The 23191-nt window shown below is 39.0% G+C and overlaps 2 protein-coding genes and 1 pseudogene across 2 annotated transcripts; all 3 read right to left on the minus strand.

The window, feature by feature from the left end:
• Positions 1-472: 472 nt before the first annotated feature.
• LOC134497112 (olfactory receptor 6X1-like) lies at positions 473-1411 on the minus strand (annotated as a pseudogene).
• A 3991-nt stretch (positions 1412-5402) lies between these two features.
• LOC134497113 (olfactory receptor 6X1-like) lies at positions 5403-6347 on the minus strand. Its single transcript, XM_063302825.1, has one exon. It carries the CDS (start codon positions 6345-6347, stop codon positions 5403-5405), a length of 945 nt encoding a protein of 314 aa, XP_063158895.1.
• A 5888-nt stretch (positions 6348-12235) lies between these two features.
• On the minus strand, positions 12236-13177 carry LOC134497114 (olfactory receptor 6X1-like). Its single transcript, XM_063302826.1, has one exon. It carries the CDS (start codon positions 13175-13177, stop codon positions 12236-12238), a length of 942 nt encoding a protein of 313 aa, XP_063158896.1.
• Positions 13178-23191: the final 10014 nt, after the last annotated feature.

Raw genomic sequence — 23191 nt, forward strand, 5'->3', positions numbered from 1 at the left:
AATAAACACTAGAGACCTACTCCTCGTCTCAGCGTGATTCCTGACTGTTAGGACACCACCACAGAATAGAACATTTGGGAAATGTTGGGGTAAGATAGCATACCTATCTCCAAGCATTTGTGAATATTAATGAAACTCTTTTTTTTTCCCCGCCTCTGACTCAGCATTGACTCCTGGCAACTTCCTAGACAAGTCTCCGTAGTTTTCTTGGCAAGATTTCGGAAGTGGTTTGCCATTGCCAGCTTCCTAGGGCTGAGAGAGAGTGACTGGACCAAGGTCACCCAGCCAGCTTTGTGCCTAAGGCAGGACTAGAACTCACGGTCTCCTGGTTTCTAGCCTGATGCATTAACCACTGGAGGAAACTGGCTCTCTTAATAAAACTTACTTGTGACAAAAATACATTTTTTAAAACAGTAAATTCCATATTCAAGTTGCACAGCACCATGCATGCCAACCAGTCTTGAGAACCCAACTAAAACCCATTTTGCAAGACTTTCTTTCTCTTGATTGCACTTTTAACAGCAGCTTTTACCTCTGTGTTCCTTATCGTATAAATGAAAGTGTTCAACACTGGAATGAGAACATTGCTCAAGACAGCTATTGCCCTGCTTTTGCCAGACTGAGCCCGAACATTAGACCTAACATAAATGAAAGTCAACGTTCCATATAAGATGGACACAACAATCAGATGAGATGTGCAGGTAGAGAATGCCTTCTTGCGACCCAGTGCTGAAGGTAAGCGTAGAATGGTGGAAATGATGAAGGGATAGGACACCAAATTGAAGATCAAGGTCATGACAATAGATACAACTGCACAAAGAAATCCCAACATCTGACTGAGGCTGGTGTCATTGCAAGCTCATTTTAACAATGGGCCAAAATCACAGTAGAAGTGATCAATGATGTTGGGCCCACAGTAAGGCAATGTCCATATAATAACACACTGAGAAAACATTACAATCAATGATACATACCAGGTGGCCATGGATATTTGAATGCAAACATCTTTGGTCATAATCATTGGATACTGAAGTGGTTTGCATATGGCTAGATAACAGTCAAAAGACATTGCTGTTATAATTAAAAGCTCTGCACCACCAAATATGAAATGGAATAAGTTCTGGGCCATGCAGCAATAAAAGCAGATAGTGGTCTGAGTTTCTGAAAGAGTTTGTAGCAACTTAGGAACAACAGTACTGGAATAGAAGATTTCTAGAAATGCCAGGTTTGTCATGAAGTTGCACATAGGAGTCTGAAGCTTTGGTTCAAGGGCTGCAATGATGGTGATGAAAGCATTGCCTAGGATTGTTGCAATGTATATGAATAATCCAATTGCAAAGAAGACCTGATGTAGTTCATATAAAAATGGAATTCCTACCAGGATGAATTCATTCACTATGGAAGTATTCATCTCCCTTGTGGCAAGATATCGTACTGATCTTCTAAAATGGTTCAGAATATAATTAGCTTCTATCTTTAAACCTTTCAGTGGATGTAGGCTGCAGCGGATCAATGGATAGCACAGCTCAGCAAAACAGTAAGAGAAAATGAAAAAGAAAGGAGGTTAGGATGATCGCATCATAACAGTTTAAGTAAGGACATATAACAAGTAATTAAGGGTTATAGCTATGTTTATATACCTTTAAGTATAAATAACACAGCCATTTTAATGTCATTAAAATAGCATTTACAAATGAATGAACCTTTTGCATGAAACAGAAAAATGATTTATGATTTTGATGATTAGACAGAATAGATTATAGAAAGAAGAGAGTTATGTTGTAACCATAAAGTAAGAGGTAAATTTATAATTGTACTTATAACTGCTATAAATAGGCTGATCACATGTCCTTGAGACAAAAATGGGACATTGGGATGGCAAAACGGGGCAGGGCTGGGCGACAGGCTGGATCTGCAGGCAGGAACTTCTCTGGTCTTCTCGGGCTGGGAATCTTCAGTTTCCTTCGTTTGCAAGAGGCAAGGCTGGGCTGGAGAGTCTAGTGAACGGTTGTCCCCGACAAGCCATTCCTCCTCTGGCCGTGCTTTCACGTTCTTTTCTTCCCACCATTTCAAGGCAGGAGCCAATCGGCTCACCCTTTGATCACCGCCCATCAGCTGATCCTGTTTTTTTCTTTTTAGGTTTCCTGCCGGGTTGAGCTCTGCGGCTTTTTTCCCACTGTTTCTGCTGAGCTCCCCCTCCTTCCACTCAAAGTCAGACTGCATTCTGACAGGTTCAAATTCTTACATAAGGTTTTTAAGAAAACGGGACAAAATTGACATTCATATTAAAATGACAGGATGGTCTGGAAATGTTAAATAAAAACAGGACTGTCCTGTTCAAGATGGGACATGTGGTCAGCCTAGTTATAAAGAACCTTGGAAGCTCCTTCTTTATATCTTTTTTCTTCCTTTTCTATTTTTCTTTTCTATTTTTTCCTTCCTTGCACTTCTGTCTTTCTCTTTGATTTCTTTTTCTTTTCTTTTTCTCACTTTATCTTAGTTTTTATCCTCTTTTTTAAAAATGTATGCAAAAAATACCACTTATGAATGATAAAGAAGCATGCAAAACATACAGAAATATTGCAGATGCCATATTTAGAAGTAGTTACCTGCTTTTTCTAATTTTTCCAATAGTGAGCAATAACAATAGTGATGCAGGAGAAAAAATGAATAATGATTGAAGAGACATATAACCTTCTAAATTATCTTGGCACACTGAAATTCTATATAGCTTTCCATGTGCATTCACAGCCAAGATCAGTTGAAGTCTTTAGCTCCGGTGCTGACATCATTCACGTTAGGATGGAAAAGCTCTAAAAGGAAGATTCTGCCACTGTTGGTAGACTGGAGAAAGTAGCATTTGCTACGGATTTTGAATGGTTCATTTATTCTCTTTGATTTTCACAGCAATTCCTTTGTCTCTGCTGCGAATATTTCTCATGAGGATAATCTGTTGCTCCTCAATTCTCTTAACATTAACAATGGTAAACCTTGTAAGAAAGCAATTTCCCCTGATTTCCCCTGGGAATGATTTTTAATAAGGAAGCATCTTCTCATGAATGCTGGCAAAATTTATAAAGGAATAGACTGTGTTCAACAGGGTCATCTTTCCTTGATGAAGAAAAATGTCTGCAGCCTTCTGCTGGAATGATGTTTCTCTGCGGAATCTAACAGCACTTTTAGAGGCACATCAAACAAATCTTTTAAAGACAAAATATTGAAAACCACAATTTAGGACCATTATTCCTCCACCCATATTCTGCCTTTATCTATCCTATGAGTGCAATTATTTTGTCCCTTATGATAAAGTAGAAAGGCGTTTATTTCCCCTTCTTTTAATGATCATTAATGCAGTTGGTTTTGTTCCAGAATATATTTCATATGTAATGTTCTGCACAGATTTACATGTGTGGAACATGGGAAGATTGCATCATTAATCGCTCCCAACACCCCCTGGTTTGGCATCATTCCTTCCTCAAGATTTTCATGTAGATGAGGATCAAACACCCCATAATAAAGATTAGTTAATGAAATATTTTTGATCACATTTGATACTGATAGAACGTTAGATCCTTTACAGGAGTCTTATACATAGTTGGCGGAAGAATGGCCCTGGCTGTTAGAGTCTATTCCAGAATTTGATGAAGAGGACCGCCAATGGAACAGCAGCAGTGAAGGAGAGATGATGCATTGTACAAAGTGTGTATCTGACATGTACCAACACATCATGCAAATGACTTGTTTGCAAAGTGGCTCCAACGAGGTGGAAATCTTTGGTTCATTGATCAAATGTGGGTCAATTTAATTTGATCCAAAAATCGGTTTGATTCAATTTGACTCTTCAGTTCAAAAGGACAGATCAAGAGAGTTGGATTTTCTGAAATGTCAGATAGATTTGTTGGCTTCTGGGTGAAATTGATGCTTACATTAGACCTTCTGATTCAAGTTCTTGATAAGCCACTGAGAGCCAGGTCTCAGCCTATGTGGTTAAATATATCCTCTTGAATATCCATTCACTTTTATTGAAGTGATTTAATATTACTCCAAGGAAAACAGGAACATAGGACAGACTATGTTGGGAAATTAAGCAAATATAGAAACTGTTCCACAGGATTGATGGAACATTGGCTAGTGGGGGGATTCTAATCCAATTCCTTGTAATGGATATAAATTTACAAATTTAAGGTGCTTGAAAATTAGTACATTCTAAAATCTTTAAGATTCTAACAGCAAAGTGGGATTCCCAAAATGCAGATTGACATCTGAATACATATTAAAAGTTATGAAAGAAATCACAGACAATGTATATAACCTCTCGCTGCAAAGAAAATGTAGGAGTTTCTAGCGAGAGATTAGGAGGATCTCATCAGGCCCTTGCGACACTTTTCTCCATGAACTGGTTAGCAATAGGCTCCTGAGTGTAATAAAGTTGCTGGTGATTACCTATGAAGCCTTCAAGGCATAAGGTCTGCATATCTAAAGGGCTGTCTGTTTTCTGTGGCATCTGTCCAGCCTGTACATTTGGGCAGAGTTGGCATACTGTAGGTTTCATCCATTAAGCAGTGACACCAGATGGGACCTAGAAAGCATGCCTTCTCTGTCACAACACCTGACTTCTGGAATACCAGGTCCCTCAAGACAGGTCTGGTCCCCACTCAGGCCAATTCTTTTTTTTTTTCTTTCTTTAAATTAATTCTGTCCAAATTTTTAATGGCTACATTCCCAGCTGTTGACAAGCTTCCATGCAGTATCATATATTATGTTTTAGTTTTTACTTTTTTGTGGAAGGGGTAGAAAGATAATTTTCTCAAGACCATCTAGGTTTACGGTACGACAACATGTCAAGTTGTTTAAAATTCTGTTAACAATATCTTACTCAAACTTTTAAGCATCCATTCAGAATCTCTATCAGTCACAAATTTAATTGTTCAGAGATGGAACCAGGCTGAGGGGGAAGAACACAGGTATTTGGGTTGATCAAATGCTATTTTGAAGTTTTATATCTTAGAAACAGATGGTTTCATAAGCCCAACCGTTCTCCTGTTATTAATGTCTCTAGTTCCAGCATTGAAATATACAAACCGGGATGGCTTAAAGTCCCACAAAGTTTAATGTATAGTATATCTGAGAATTCCATTCAACAACAACTAATTTGGAAAGGTTGCAGAAAAGAAAAAAAAAGATCATTTGTAAGGATTAGAATTGGAATTATTTATTTATGTTGTGCAGAAAAAAATTGAATATCCAAAATCTGTGGAACAATTGAATATTTTCTAGGCTTTCTTTAAAAGAAATCATTGAAAAGTTGGATTAAACCAGATTACAAAGAACTATATGAAGTGTTGAGATGAACCAGATTTATGGTGACCCACAGTTCTCTAGTCAATTATAACTATTTTTATTTATCTGTGGTTGTTCTGAAATACTTTATTCCAGGTAAAACCCTTTTTCAGAGAATCCTTTACTTCCTTGTTTCTGAGGGTATAAATAAAAGGGTTGAGCAATGGTGTAACCAGAGTATTCAGAAGGGAAACTACTTTGTTCATATTTAATGAAGCACGCCCTGTTGGTCTGACATATATGAAAACAATTGCCCCATACAAGAGAATAACAACTATTAAGTGAGAGATACAAGTAGAAAAAGCCTTTTGCCTTCCAGAAACTGATGGGATTCTCATCACAGTGGAGATGATGAAGATGTATGAAACCACTGTCAACAGGGAATTACTGAACACCACGACAGTGGCAACCACAAAGACTATCCACTCAATGGGATGAGTGTCAGTGCAAGCCAGCTTTAGCAATGGTCCAACATCACAGTAGAAGTGATTGATAGTATTAGGGCCACAGAACGGAAGTCGGAACACTAGAACTGTCTGCACCAGGACAGTCATCAGGCCACCAAACCAAGATCCACAAGCTAGTTGAACACAAACTCTGTTGCTCATGATAGTGTGATAATGAAGGGGGTGGCAGATGGCCATGTAGCGGTCATACGCCATAGCGGTGAGAAGGAAGAATTCTGTAGCCCCCAGGAAAAAGTGGGAAAAAGCTTGAGCTTTGCAACCAGTCAGGCTGATAGATTTCTTGATGGTGAGTAAATTGGCCAAAAGTTTAGGGATTGTAGCCGTCACATACATGATTCCAAGGAATGAGAGGTTGCCTAGGAAAAAGTACATTGGCTTATGGAGAGTAGGGTCATAAGCCACAGTGGCAACAATGACGACATTCCCAGTAACTGTCAAAATATAGATCATCAAGACACCCACAAACACTAGAAATCTTACTTTTTGGATGCTGGGAAATCCCAGTAAAATAAATTCAACCACAACTGTTTGGTTCTCCATCCCAAGCCTACTTATCAAAGATCAGAATAATTGTTGAGCAGCATTAGGGGGATAGTTCATCTAGATTACTATTCTACAGCTTGACATTTCATCAGCCAAACAAACCAAACTAAAACCTTTGGCTTAAAACCAAGTTCCATGGGAATAAAGTGATATCAACATTTACCAGGGCTTTTAGTGAAATATGTATGTACCAGAAAGATAATTTTGTTTAAAATGAGGTTGATTATTATTATTTTTAAAAAATCTGTGACATAAAGTTTTGTTGCGTAATTTCTACAGCATGAGTCTCTCTATCCATTTTTTCTTGGCATTTGAAAAAAAAAAATGATCAAACTGCGGTGCTTCTTTTGTTTCTTCTTAGACTGATCCTTGTCAACTTAGAAAGGGTCTGATCAGTGCAAGAATTCAAGCATCTCTAAGAGATGGCTATTTAAGCTCCGCTTGAACACATCCAGTGAAACCCTCCATCTGTCTGATTTCTCCTGTTAAATTGCTCTTACTGTTAGGATATTTTTCCTGACGTTCAATTAGAATCTAGTACTTTCCTGTTACTTAAATCCATTAATCTATCTTGTGAGCTATGGGGTGATAGAGAAAAAAGAAGCCTTCACCTTCTTTGCTGTAGCATCTTGTCAGAGGTTGGAAGATGCCATTTGGACCCTCAAGTCCAACCCTCTGCTCGGTGCAGGAATTCAGATCAAAGCGTCCCTGACAGATGATTGTCTAGTTTCCTCTGGATGGCATCCAACGAAGGGGAGTCTATGAGAGATTGAGTGTCCTCTCTGCCAGTCTATACTGAGAGAAAGAAATAGAGAGAAGCTTACACAGACTGTTGTCAAATGCATGGTGTATACAAGGGCAGCTAAAGCTCTTCCTTCCACCTCCCAAACTTTACAGTTTGTTTCATTTGAAATCAATAGGTCAAATATTAATTGCAACTTGATTTTTATGGGAACTAAATCCTGGTAATATAGTCTGAATCTTAATAACCTCCCTTAAGTTGCTGGTTCATGGTCATATTCATGAAAATACAAATCAGCTGCCTTCCTGCAGCACACAAACGTGACCCAATTTCAATTCCCAGTATTGTCCTTTACAGCCCCTTAATAGATGGAAGCATGCTGTTGAAAATGAGAATGTTGTCATTCTCATTTAGCAGAGTAAGAGGGATGGAATGATGGCTTCCATTTCAACACTAGCAATTCGTTTTGAATTTTAAAATGTGTTCAGATTTCCTTTTGTTTCAGTACTTGGGAGTTTTCCTAATAACTGCTCTTTTTTATAATTATGATGTGCAAATGTAGACATACAATTCAGCAATAAATATGCAAGCAACAAAGTCCATTTGGGGATCTGATCATCCACTTTACTGCATGCAATTCTCATGGATTTACATTGGAAACAGCATCACTCAGTTGCTTGAATGGGGTTGTAAGGGAACTTCTATCTTCTTCAGCTGAGAAGTGCCATTATTATTATTATTATTATTATTATTATTATTATTATTATTATTTTACATTCAGCTGAAATTCATGTTCACTGAACCTTATATTGTACAATATGGGATACTTAACCAGGGGAATATTAAAATGTGTTGTATCAATTGAGATATGTTAATTTACAGTATTTAAAATCATGAATCTTTTATTAGGTAATGTCATCCCCTTTAGGTAGACCAGACCAAGAAATCAACTCCACAGGAAGGCTAAAAATATTTTTACTGAGATTGACCACAATAGCATCTTGCAAGTCAGATTGTGCTGTACTTCCTCCTCCTTAACATAGTTAGCGGATTAGGGAGGCACCTGTCTGAGATGTTTCTGAATGTTACCTGTCTCTTGTGGACTTAAAATATTTTTTTACCACTCATTGTCCTAGCAATGGATCTTGCATAGCTCCATCAAGGTCATCTTCCTTATTCTCTATAGATATAGAATTGCAAAGCTTTCTAATAATTTAATAAAATAATTTATTAACAAGTTTAAATTATTATTATTATTATTATTATTATTATTTAACTGGCATCCAATTGTTCACAGAGGAATTTATGAAAAACTTGGTTGACTGTACATTTATCTCATTTTAAAAACTTTATTATTTATTTTTATTTTATTTATTTTCTATCCCGCCTTTATTATTTTTTTATAAATAACTCAAGGCGGCGAACATACCTAATAGTCCTTCTTCCTCCTATTTTCCCCATATTATCATACACATTTGTAATTTTAAAAACTTTGTCATACACATTGGTAATTTTAATCAATTCACCCCTTTTCTGTGAGAAGTTGGTCAGCTATACATCCTTAGAAAAACAATACAAGAAGAGAAAATACTCACTTGAGCAGATGGCCTGATTAATTCACAAAGTTGGGTGTTATTTTTCTTTTCCCCAAACCAACTTAGGTACATAGTCTAGACTTTGTACACCATCCAATGTCATAAAACCTATGCTGTAGGTAACATCAGACATTGATGATAATGTAGGTAATGAAACATCTGCAAGGCAACAACCAAGGTCAGAGAGCAGCAAGAACTCCACAGTTCAACCCTAACTTACAGATATTCTCTTCTACTGAAAACTTATACTGAAGGAAACAAAACATACTTTTCACGGACTATGATTGTATTAGAAGTGATGTTTTATAAAGTATCTCTTTCTTCCTTACGCCAGGTTGATGCAGGGTTGACTCCAAAATAATTTTTCTTACTCCTCATCCCTAAATTTATACACTCAATTTGTACTCAGTAATGAGGGTACAGATTCCTCGTCAAAGGTTCTGAAGACCATTTTTGATTCATAGGTTAAAAAAAAAATGTTGTCTAATCATTTCACCAAGGAGGTCAAATCATCTGAGAGAAACCAAGACAACCCTTTGGGGACTTTAGTTGCCAGAACAAAACAAAACAAAAACAGAATCTGAGTTTTTTTGTTTTTTTTTAATTGTGTTTCAAGATTTCACATTGTAATGCATCATCATCAGCAGCAGCAGCATCCTTGTCGTCGTCATCATCATCATCATCATCATCATCATCATCATCATCTTCTAGAATGCAGAATCGGCTGCTTACTTCTTAGGGGTGAAATTAAGTGAGAAAGGAAATGTGTTATGTTCCTCTATGGAAAGAAGTTCAGGTTGCCACAGGAAGGATCAAGCCTTGCTCATAAATTATATTTTGGAAAAACAGAGTCACTGCAATTTTCTCCCTTCTGTAGCACTTCCTGGAATGACAGTGTGACATATGAAGCCCTGCATGGGGACCAAACCTCCGTACGTTCTCCACCATAATAAATTGTACCTTGGGCAGCTCTGTGTTTGCTGCTAAGGGTCCTGTGATTATGCAGATTTTTGTGTCAGTCATTTTAATTCCAGAAATGGGCCAACCACATGTCTGCCAGAAGCATTCACTGTTCCTGAGGCTGTATTGAATTCAGAATAAAATTATTCCCATCAAGAGGTCTTGTAGTTGATATACAAGCATTGTAGATAAGGATACAGAATACTAATCTTACAGGAACATTCAACAGGATCCTAAAAACAAGTTATTTTACCCATGCTATTATTAAAAAAAAAAATCCGTGAAAACAGATCCTACAGCAATCCATACTTTTTTCTTGGGTCTGGTTTTGAGGGAAGGACAAATCTAGCCATGTCAGTTGTAGCTATTAACTTTTCTGCCAGGAATGTGGTTGGAGGATATCCCCCAAATTCCCATAGGAATATGCTACCAGATTCTTTTCCACCTCTATTCTACAATAGATTGATTTGCAAGAGAGGGAATTCAGATAACCTTCTGATAACCTTTACATTCTCAGAGGACAATCCAAGGCCAAGGAGCATCCCTGGATGTCAGCAGCAGGAGCAAATGACGAAACACGTGTGACAATGTTGTCACTCAAGGGACACAACTTCCACATTGCAATGGATGTCAGAATACAAGTATGTATGGGCACCATTTGCATGACAACATCATGTGAGTATTGTCCTTTTGCAGTCATTGTGATTTGCTGAAGACACCAGTGGGAACATCTGACATATTCGTTGCCTTCGGAATTTTAAACTGGAAATAACCTTGAGCCTACCAGGAAAAAATGATTAATACAGAGTGAACATTCTGAATATAACAATAAGCAAGCATGCAAGTAAGTTAGGGACCATGATCACATATTTTGGTATATATAATATATACCTACATTTATTTTATTTATACACAGACACACACACACACACTTTGCGTCAATACTGTCTTCCATCGATTGCCTGGGCAAGTCCCGACAGTCTTCTTGGCAAGATTTCAGAAGTGGTTTGCCATTGCCTGCTTCCTAGGGCTGAGAGAGAGGGACTGGCCCAAGGTCACCCAGCTGCTTTGTGCTGAAGGCAGGACTAGAACTCTCGGTCTCCTGGTCTCTAGCCTGATGCCTTCACCACTGCACCAGACTGGTGCTCTCTCTCTGATTCTGTCTCTCTCTCTCCTAATCACTTTTAGTATGTATAGTATATGCCACCTGTTATGCAATACAACTCCAGGCACCATACAACTTGAAAATACCATTTGCATAACCTAAGATGTAATTAAGCATTATAAAGTAATGTGTGTATTTGTCCATATGTGTGTGTCAGTGGTCATGTGTAGTGGGATGGAAGTATCATGAATGGTAAAATGTCAGCAGGAATAAATCCCTTTGCATGATGTTTCTCTCCACTTGCTGGATTGGTGCTGTCTGGATGTTTTAGTAGGAGATTTCTATGGAAAGAGCTTTTTCCTAGTTGTTATAAAATGCATATTCAGAGGATGTTGAACAGTAAGATGGACTTTTATTGGTGATTGCAATAAACAAGCAGATTGATAGAGCAGAAGTCATCTCAACAGGCTTGGTTCCAAAGTTATAACAAAATCTAAGACACCCCCCCAACACATTTTCAGTAACAGTGTTCCATTGCAGTAGTTATGCAGTAATTATAATAATTACAGCATACAACATTACCTTAAGCATGATTAATTTCAAGCGTAATTCCCATTAGGTTTGCATGTTAAACCAGAAAGATCTTTATCAGTAGTGGACCCACATCTTGTCACATAGGTTTATTGGAGGCCATCTGGACAACTCCAATAATCTAATCTGTTTTTCTCTTAATCTAGATTTTGTGGCTGTTTATTTTCGTTGCCATCACTGGGCCTCTAAAATGAGTTATTATTGCATTACTGCATCCTTTATGAAGCACGTCACCTTGGGAGCAAACCATCCTTAAAGGAAATCTAAAGAGAAGTTAAATGCAACATAAGTACATCAGTGAGTAACTCATATGTTCATCAGGGCAAATTAACTTTGCTTTTTAGATACACAGTGAGGTTATCAATATGATAACAGATCTTTCATGTCCACATGGAGACAACTCAATAGATTTGAAAAGTAGTATTGGCAGTTGGATATCACACACATGCCCAACCAGGCTGGCTTCTCCAAATGGGATATGAAACTTTCTTAATGGAAACTAAGGACAGGCTGGTGTTGTCTCACAGCTGCCATATGTTTGTTCTCCTCACTGCTCCCAGCACATTTTTATTTTTTATTTTTGGAAATGTAACCTCAAATTCCACCATCCCCTAGACCTAAAACATATCTAAATTTCCTGAAATGAGTTTCTTTCAGCTGCTGGGAAGACCCATGACCCCTGTCTATCAATACAGGCCACAGAGTGATTCTCCTTCTAATAGCAACCTCAGTTGGAAGATGACAATAGGCCATAATGGAGCCACTGAAAACTGTCTTATGAATGTCATCATTCTTGGGGGAAGACTGAGTTCCTTTAGCCCATCTGGGAATCAAGTTAATTCATTCCAAATAACCTTTAATTTTATGGTCTATTTTATTAAAAAGTATCCCTTCAGTGAAACATTTTTTCTTTAATATGTGTTACTTTCTTCAAAGCTTCCTTGACATCTTTGTTCCTCAAAGTATAGATGAAAGGGTTGAGGAGAGGAGTTAGAATGGTATTAAGCACAGAAACCACCTTGTTTATTTCCAAGGATGACTTGGCTTTGGGCTTCACATACATGAACATTACGGTTCCATACTGAATGGATACAACAGTAAGATGGGCAGCACAAGCAGAGAAAGCCTTATGCCTCCCTGAAGATGAAGAGATGCGCATTATGGTGGAGATGATGAAGGTGTACGAGACGGCAGTCAATAAGAAGGAACTGAACAAAAGAAGGGCTGATCCCAGTAACACCATCTGTTCAAGCAGATATGTATCAGCACAAACTAAGCTCAGTAAGGGGGTCACATCACAGTAGAAGTGGTTGATCAGGTTGGGACCACAAAATGGGAGCTGGCACAGTAAAACTGTCTGGATAATGACGGTGAAGAACCCTCCCAGCCATGAACCCAAGGCTAGCTGGAGACAAAGCCTGCAATTCATGATGACTCTGTAATGCAGTGGATTGCAGATGGCAATGTAGCGATCAAAGGACATTGAAGCAAGCAGGCAGAATTCTGTGGCTCCAAGGAAGAAGTGGAAAAAGGCTTGAGAGATGCAACAGTAGAAACAGATGGACTTTTTCTCTGCTAGAAAGTGAGCCAGCATCTTGGGTGACAGAGTGGTGACATAGAAGATCTCCAAGGAAGAAAAATTCCCCAAGAAGAAGTACATGGGATTATGAAGGTGAGGATCGTGGACAACAATGACAATAATCAGGATATTTCCAATGATTGTGAGAAGGTAAATAAAAAGAATTGGTACGAAGAGATACTTCTGCAGCTCAGCTGAGCCTGGAAACCCTTGCAGGATAAACTCAGTGACCACAGTCTGATTGACCTGATGCATTTCTGGGGATGTCTTCTGCCTATAACTGACAAGGACAAAGAAAAAAAAAAGGATAAAGATTATAGGCTGGTTATCTTATCATACTATTTAAATTGGTCATCCCTTTTCAGGTAAGGAAAATGTGAGATGCTAGATTTGGCCTATATTTCAACAGTACACCTTACAACGTAAAAAAAAAAAATACCTACTGTATATAGAATCACAGATTAGATTATTAGATTAGAAAAAATAGAATTATTTAGGGGCATTCCTTCATATTAGGCACATCAGTGCTCTCTGTCCAATATTCATCTCTGTCACTTCCAATAGCAAACTCTATCAGAGAATATTAATAATACTGTAACAAAATAGAACTGAAAAACGAGAAGGAAGAATATGAGCCCAGTGATCACCCAAAGTAGAAAATATATATATATATATATTTAGGGAAAAAAGAACCAAGAAAGTAAAAAAGAACATCATACAACCTCATTTGAATTCATGAAGATTTCAGGAGCTACAGGAAAACATGCAGACACACAGTAAGAAGCGAGTGGGATGGGGTATTTCAGAAAAAAGGTTTATGGTGAGTTGGTTAAAATACTGAGGATGATCTCTGAACATTTAACATTTTGACCATCTCACTCAAGTCCTTTTTAAGGTCGATGTGATTTGTGTGTATATAATTTAAATACACATATATGGCATATGGGGCATGATGCCACCTTGGTTGCTAGTGAGTTTAGATGCTTCAGGTATTTGGGTTTTTGTTTTTGTTTTGGTGTGTGTGTGTGTTATTTTGTGTGTTATTTTGCTTTAAGCTCCTGAGAGTCAGTTTTGACTGTGGCAGGGTAGAAATTTGATAAGTGATAAATAAATAAATAAATACATGACCAAAATCAGTGTCAATACCAAGAATAGCAAAGATACACAGAATCATAGAGCTGGAAGGAACCATGAGGATTATCTGGTTGAACCCTCTCCAATGTGCAGAAAAAAACAAACTGTTTTGTGAGACGTGGATGTCTATAGAATCCCATTCACACAATCATGTTACAGGCTCATTTCTACGTCAAGGTTTGGGAAAGCATAGTTTACAGACAGAGACATACAACATATAATTAAGGGGAAAACTGACCTTTCCTTCTTGGAGGGCTGATATTACACTTGTGTTTTGCTTGTATATTTCTCAAATCAATCTTGATGGATATTGAAAAACATGTTTTGGCTGGGAGAAAGAACATGCCATTAGAAAGTTTGTTTTCCTCTGCCTTCGTTGCACGGCTAGGACCAATTTTTAAATTAAAAGCTCTTTGTGGGGGGCATGCCTGAAATGGTCTCCATCATGAAAATCAGGGCCAACAGCATCAATATTATTCTTTCAGATGCTGATCAGAGCATCACAGGTTAGTTAGTGGCTGTGATCAAAACAAACTAAGCCAGATTAGGCAAAGAAGAATAGATGCTTTTGCAAAACATATAACTTTGTGTGCATTAAGATTAGGGAAGGGCTTTTTTGGGGGAGGTGAGGGTAGGTTAACATATTGTGTGTCTATTTTTGTTCAACGTTTGGTCTCTCTACCCTTCACAACTGTGAGACCTGTGGCAGGTTAAAATGACTAAAATAAAATGTCCATGGTGGAAAATAAATTACATTGCTGTAAACATTACACAGTTTCCCCATATGAAACCCCAGATACAATCATAAGGCAGTAATTCAAAAACCTATAAAGAACTGACAACAATGATAAGTCAAAGGTTCTCTAAAATAGTTCTGCTTTTCATGATTTCCTGAAGCCTAACAAGGTAGACACGATCAGATTTCAAGGACTAGGGAAATTTATGGTCCCATGTCTTGCATAAAGTCCCTGGATAAACAAATGTAGTAGTCAAGTGAAACGTACTATATAAATCGAGACAGTCCTTGATCTTAGAAGGGCTTCGAATGAAATACAGCTCAGACACAGAAGATGAAATGTGCTTACAGAATGAAATGATAAGTTTTCCAAGATCTGGCAAATGGAATTCTACTCTTCCATCAACAACCAGCTTTTCTTGAGATTCAAAATGAAAATTAAAACACACGTGCACGAAAAGGAGTTCAAAATTCAAGGCATTCTGCAAGATGGAGGAAAGGACGGAGCCATATCCAACTGTCCCCCTGCCCTGCTAAAAAGGGAATATGTCTGTCTGTCTGTCTGTCTTAAATGCTATGGATCCAATTCATGGAGCTACATGGAAATGGGTTCCTTACAGGTCTGCTGTATTTTTAGTCGTTTTTCCCTAAGCCACAAGTGAGTTTTGAAGCAAATCATAATATCCCAGAGAGACCTTATTAGAAGTGTGTGAATGTGCATGTGTGTGTTTTTGCAATATTATGCTACATAGGCCTACAGTACAAGATTTACAGGAAAGAAGTCATGTGCATTTTCACATACCTAATTTCTAGGCTTAAATTTATCTAACATTTGGTGTGCTAGTTTTTTTCCCAATAAACACATTTTTGTAAGCTTTTTCCCCTAATATTTCAGCACACAATGTTTGTCTGTATAGTACTGGGAAAATACAAAGACGAGAAGAACTCTGTTCATTTGAACTTCGGGGAGCACAAATTAGTTTGAGATTGTTGAAATCTCATGGGACAGGCTACACCATAAGCCTTGCAAGGTAGGGTAGGTTGACACACTGTCTAAATTTTATTCTTCTGGGATAAATGTGCTGCCATTGCAAGGTTTACAATAATTGCTAAACTCGGCCTCAGCACATACAGTATGAATCTGTTGCAATTCTACCAAAGGAACACCGCCTTTTTCAGATCTTTCTTTCTTGTCTTGCAGATCTGGGTAGGCTGTGTACGCAGAACCCTATCAGATGGGTGATCATGTCCCAAGATGGGCAAAAAGACTAAATGAACCTCATTTCCCTGTTTAGCATGTTTACAAGTAGTCCTCACTGAGCAACCACAATTGAGACTGGAATTTTGGTTGCTAAGTGAAGTTGTCATTAAGCGAATATGACCCAAATTTGCAACCTTTTTTGCAGCAGTCATTAAGCAAATCACCACAGTCATTAAGTGAACTATGTGGTCAGTAAGTGAATCATGTGGTTTCCCCATTGATTTTGCTTGCCAGAACCCTGCTGGGAAGGTCAAAAATGATGATCGCATGACCACAGGATGCTGTGATGGTCATAAATGAGAACTGGTTGCCAAGCACCCAGATCGTGTTCATGTGACCACAGGGACGTTGCCACAGTTCTAAGTGTGAGCACCTGTTGTAAGTCTGTTTTTTCAGCACCGTCTGAACCATCATTAAATGAATGGTCAGTAAGTGAGGACTACCTGTATTAAAGAATCTAGTAGTCAGGAATGGTCCATTGCAATCTAAAATCCAATAAAATTAAATTTAAAAAAAGAAAATAACAATAAAGAAAAATGAAATAAAACTAAGTCAAACCCAAACTGATCAAACTATTAAAGATGAAGATGTGATGTTGGATTATCCTCTTACTATATGGGATTTATCATTTTATGAATCTCTTTGGCTTTATAGAACCTGGAGCTTGGCAAAGAGAATAATTTTTCATAAACTGAGAAACTTATTCTCCTGATGTTAAGGAATGGATTTAAGGTAAGTGTCCTGACAGTAAGCATCTTTTGAAATGGTATTATATTCCAAAATGACAGGCTAGAGCAATATGCTTTTAGATTTAGAAAGCCAGTTTGGTATAGTGGTTAAGGCACCAGGCTAGAAACTGGGAGACTGTGAGTTCTAGTCCTGCCTTGAGCACAAAGCCAGCTGAGTAGCCCTAGGCCTGTCTCTTTCTCTCAGCCCTAGGAAGGAGGCAATGGCAGACCACTTCTGAAAAACCTTGCCAAAAAAACTGCAGGGACTTCTCCAGACAGTCTCTGAGAATCGGACACAATTGAACAGATTAAAAAAAAATAGATTTAATGGGAAGTTTAAGTACTTTATATTGGTATCACATGGATGTGGGTAAGACAAGAACTGACGGATGAAAGCTTTACTATGTCAGATCCAAACTCAAAATAAGGAGTAGTTTCCTGACCATGAGAGCTATTAAGTAGCGGAATAGCTGCTTGCTGGAGTTGTAGGGGCTCTATCACTGGAGATTTCCAAGCAAAGTTTGTCTGGGATGGCCTGAGAATTCCTGCATCAGAAAGAGGGTTGGATTAGAAGGTCTCTTCCAACTCGAAATTCCATAGAACTTCCATAATTCTACAGTTCTACCACCCTCCTGAAGTTTAAATTGATTCAGTCAACAGGGTGTTTTTTGGAAAGGATGGGAGCAGTGTTCTCCAAACAAACCATGATCCTATTGGTCACATGCACAGTGACATCATCAGACAAATGCCACACTATCCTCACACCTATCTCCTTATTCCCCTCCTCCCACCCCCACCCCCACCCAGATATCTATGGGCAGAAGACAATACGTTTTCTGATCTAATGGTGATTTGAATGATTGATTGATTGATTGATTATGTGTCATCAAGTCGTTTTTGACTCCTAGTGACTCCTAGATTTTCTCCATGAAGACTTTCACAGCCCCTGCCCATGATCCCTTTTGCAAGACATTGAAGACCTGGTTGTTTCCCCAGGCATTTGGGCCAGGGGTGAATAAGCTCTGCTGTTGTAGGTGGTGAATGGGGTCAAAAGTTTCCTTGGGTGCCTGGGGATGTTTGGTGGGGTTGTTTGTTTTAATTTTGTAAGCCACCCAGAGTCACTTGTGTGAGGTGGGTGAAGATGTTAGAGAGAGAGAGAGAGAGAGGGAGAGAGAGAGAGGGGGGGGGGATTTCACATCTAAAATACAAGTCAGGCATTCCTTGCTAATCTGATGCCTTGCAGATATGTTTGGATTATAGTACTCAGTATCCTGATCCAAGGCATCAACCAAAATTTGCATCTTCCCAAAGGCTGAATTGCAACTATTCACTTAAAATAAACCCAGTGAGGAAAAAAGCATGGAAATAATGCACAATAAGCATTGTATAAGTAATTGCATGCAAAAAAAAAATGCATGTGTTTGGAAAGCATGGGTAGATAGACAGATACAGAGAGAGAGACAGAGAGAGACATAGAGACAGACACAGATACAGACATCAAGCAGAGAAAGTACCATGGCAAGACAAGACCCTGCATGGGATATACCATTGACAGATGTGGCTGACCTTGGGAAATCCTACCAATGGCTGGAAGGGGCTGGACTGAAAGACTTCATGAGGGACTGATGAAGCACAAGAACAGGCACTAAGCCCCAGATCCGTAGAAGCAGGGGTCTACCACACTAGACAGGACCTGAGGTGCAGACTGTGCAGAGAGGCCTCAGAGACAGTCCAACACACCGTGGCAGGGTGTAAGAGGCAGGCAGGAACAGCAGACACTGAATGACACAACCAAGTAGCTGGCCTTGTGTACAGGAACTTCAGCACAGTGTATGGCCAGACCCTCCCAAGTCCAGATGGGAGATTCCACAGGAAAGACAGGGCTAAGATCCTGTGGGACTTCCAGATCCAGACAGACAGGCAGGTACTGACCAATCAACCGGACATCGTGGTAGTAGACAAGGACCAGGAGACAGCAGTGGTGATAGATGTAGCAGTGCCAAGTGACAGCAACATCAGGAAGAAGGAGGATGAGAAGCTGGAGAAGTACCAGGGTCTAAAGGAAGAACTAGAGAGGATGTGAAAAGTGAAGGCCAAAGTGGTCCCAGGGGTGGTAGGGGCACTTGGGGCTGGGAGAGTGGCTCCAACAGATCCCAGGAACCACATCAGAGCTCTCTGTCCAGAAGAGTGCAGTGCTAGGAGCAGCCAAGATCCTGCACAGAACCCTCAAACTCCCAGGCCTCTGGAAGAGGGCCCGAGGTGGAGGAAGACACACACCACCCATAGGGGTGAGCAGGGGATTTTTTAATAAAACATATTTGCAAAAAGACCTCTTTAAAAAAAATAAAAATCAAACTCCTGTGGAAATGAGGTAAGCAGAATTTGAGACTAGGAAAAAAAATGGTAATAAATCAGCATTGACATACTTCTCCCTCCATAGATCTGAACAATGACTATTCTTTAATGCTCAGTGGAATATGAGGTTTAACCAACTGAACATGAGTCAGAGTAAACTGTGCCTTATTATAGACAATCCTATGCAAATCCTCCTTCCTTTCATCAATCTTATATACACTTATATATCTTTTCTTGAACATTTTTGGGGATGTTCTCTTTTCTTGTCATTGTTTCTTGTCAGATACAGTATCATGAAGATTTTAATAACAGCCTTTATACTGATGAACATCTTCTTTGGTAAGTGAAAAATACCTCCCACAAAAGGGAGAAAGGTGGATTCATTATGGATTATTTTTGCACATGGCAAGAAGTCAGTATTGGACCGAGGAAAATCTTATATTTCTTCAAACTAACTAATAATGCCTGTCTGCAGTCCATCATCTGCAGCAATGGGGATGTGACTGACTGTTTGGAATGAGTCCAGGATAGTTAATCATGTAATAATAACTTTAATTGATTGTTGATTCTTTGAATCATGATGGATGCCAGTTAGACTTTACTTTATTTCTTTCATTTACTTTATTTTCTTACATTATTTCAGTCCAACAATTAACAGTTTTTTTCTTCTTTCTTCTCTCATACCAGCAATCCTATGAATGTATTATTTTGCAAATGTAGCATCCTCTTATATGTGTCATGTTCACTGTTTCAATGTGCACTGTACATCATAACGTTTCACATGCCACGATGCTAACGCGCGTTGATGCTGGGGGGGAGCTGCTGGGAACCTTCTGCCAAGCTTTGTATCTATGTTTATATTAATGGAATGCGTTTGGGTTATGTGTGCTGCTCAAGGACGTTTCCACCGCACCAACAGGAGCCGTTGGAGCACCTGGGGTTGCGAGCCTGGGAAGGTTCTACGGGGGGAGGGATCTCGTTTGTACCGAGGGCTTTTTAGTTTGTATTTGGCGTGCTTTTCCCATTCTCAGCTTTCTTTGTGATCCTGCATACTATTCTTTAATAAACCAGATTTATTCAAGCTCTTGCTTGTGAGTCTGAGAGTGTTTTAGACTAGGCAATCTTTACAATATGTCAGTCCCAAAGTAATGAATAGTTAATATACTAGCATGCTGAACATCAACCTTGAAGGCTTGGTATCTTACTGGAAAGCTGTAGTGGCTGTAATTAGGAAAATCTGGATGAAGATGTGGACATACCGATCTCCAATCCATTCAGTTTCTATAATTTTGCAAACATTCTCATTTACTTAACACGACCGCAAATGTATACAATTGAATGAAATGGCTGTATCGCTGTTCTTATTAAAGGAGCTGGATTGTTGCTAATCAGGTATTATAAAAATGTTCCCACTTTTTGATTTGCAGCTGTTGAGCTCCAGAGGACTCTGACCCAGCCCATTTCAGAAATTAAACTCCCTGGGGAGACTTTGACTATAACCTGCAAAGGTATCTCATCTTTTCACCAGTCCTGGATTGAGTGGACATACAAAATTGCCAACGAAGGAATTAAATGGATAGGAGAGAGCAACCCAGATGGCAGTAGTTCACGTGTACGCCAGGCTCTGAGAGACCGATTTGCCATCTCCAGGGATAATTCACTGGGTACAGCTTCCTTAGAGATCAGGAAGCTGAAAGTTGAAGACAGCGGTATCTATTACTGTAGCACTCACCGTGAAATAGAGCAATACACAAACTGCTCTGCTCCTAATCTCTCTCCGATCGACCTTGCCTAGCATAGATTCCTCCGAACAGCAGTGGGTGCCACCACTCTTCACAGCCACTTAAATACTCAACGTCCCTGGATATTGGCTGATCCTAGGGGCAGCCAGATCCAAAGAGATGCCAGAGTGCTTTGCTTATATCAGACAGGCTGGGATCCTCTGTCATCACAATGTGATCACTGGAGCCAATAGTTACCTTCACCAGTTTGGCTACAAAGGGTTTTTATCTTATTTTATTTTTTTTACATTTCACGCAACCTACCATTCTTTTACTACCTCATCTCTCTCTGAAACCAGCTTCCCTGATGGGACCTTCATTTGCATTTCTGCTGTCCTGAGAGTTCATCACCTTTAACTTGGCTTTGCTATGAAATAATAATTATATATTAATTGTAATACAATTATATATATACAATTATATATATACAATTATATATATACAATTATATATATAAAAGGGACGCGGTGGCGCTGCGGGTTAAACCGCTGAGCTGCCGATCGGAAGGTGGGCGGTTCGAATCCGTGTGACAGGGTGAGCTCCCGTTGCTCGTCCCAGCTCCTGCACACCAAGCAGTTCGAAAACATGCAAATGTGAGTAGATCAATAGGTACCGCTTCGGCGGGAAGGTAACGGCGTTCCGTGAGTCATGCCGGCCACATGACCCGGAAGTGTCCTATGGACAACGCCAGCTCCAAGGCTTTGAAACGGAGATGAGCACCGCCCCCTAGAGTCGGACACGACTGGACTTTACGTCAAGGGAAACCTTTACCTTATATATATACAATTATATATATATATATATATATATATATATATATATATATATATATAATAATTCGACTGGAAGAAAATACTGAAATGATATCCATTTAATATTGGCTGACTAGGGAGATTCCAGGTTCAGATCTATATTCTTGATGGTTCAAATGCAAACCAATAATAACAATGATTTCTGTCACTAACTTATGATTGGTATTGCCCGGTACTCACAATATTCATGATGGGGTTTGAAATGGATACAGTGCTCCTTTTTTTCCACTCCTGCACTATTTTATACATCCTTTGATCCAAACACAAAACAGGAAGTAAGATAATGGATTAATCTCCAAAGACGGACTGAGACATGGAAGCTTAATTTAGTAAATCCTACGATATGACTAAGCTAGACTGTGATAAAATGTTTTTTTGTGATGCCAGTGTTGGGTCTAAAAATAAGGAACTATTACGGGGAGATTTGGGGGATGGAGACAATCACTATTCTTCTTTCCTTACCACCATCACCACCACCACCACCTTCAGGGACCAGAGTTATCATCATAGGGGATCATCTTGATTTTTTTTTTTATTAGTTGATTTAGATGATGGTCAATCACTGAACATTACCTTTCTTATTTTCTCCAAGAATACTTTTCAGAATTAAGCTTCATCATGTCCTAAGTTTATTTTGCTGCACTAAGCATGCTCACAGGCTACATAAGAAATGAAGGGAATAAGTTGGGGTTTCAACTGTTTATTCTAGAAACCCATTCACCAAATGAGAAAAAAGGAAAAGGGAACATGAGACAAATCTACTAGAAAGGCAGCAGTAACAGATAATGCAGATGAGTCTTTTCAGCAACCATCACAAATCTGTTTCCACAACACATTTAACCTGCTTACTGCATTAACTCATTTTCTCAGTTTGTGCAAACCATTAATAAACCAAGGGGTCACAAGCCAAGCCCCAAAACACTGACATGAATTCTAAACGGGCTTAGAATTTTAAGCCAGTGGAGCTGCTTCATAAAAAAGCTTGTGTACATTGCGCAGACACAGCTATCCTGTTTTGCTTTGAATTTCCAAGTGCAATTCTGTGATATTACGTCTTTGGACTTCGGAGCTACAGAAACATTCATCCCAGATATGAAAGTTCTCAGCTTCCCCAAATACAAGGTACATCATCATAGCTGTAGCATAGGATATACAGTATTGTTCTACGAGCCAGGCTCCCCAGGGTCAAGTCTATCTCCACCTTCTATTAAATAGTATCTCAGTCTAAGCTATCACTCAGGAATGCCATTGCCGGGGGGTGGGGGGGACAGGAGGGACTCCATGCATGCCGTCATGAACTGCTGGAGGAAAGGAGATAAATTTAACCAGGAATGAACACATACATACACGCTGTACATAAAGTCACAGTAAATTTGCTGAACATAAATAAATCCTTCCTTCTGAATTTAGAAAGCTGTCAAGATTCCTATAGCCACCAAACCTGATGGCCTGTTCAGGCTGA

The sequence above is a fragment of the Candoia aspera genome, chromosome 4 (genome assembly GCF_035149785.1).
Source record: "Candoia aspera isolate rCanAsp1 chromosome 4, rCanAsp1.hap2, whole genome shotgun sequence".
Lineage (NCBI taxonomy): Eukaryota > Metazoa > Chordata > Lepidosauria > Squamata > Boidae > Candoia > Candoia aspera.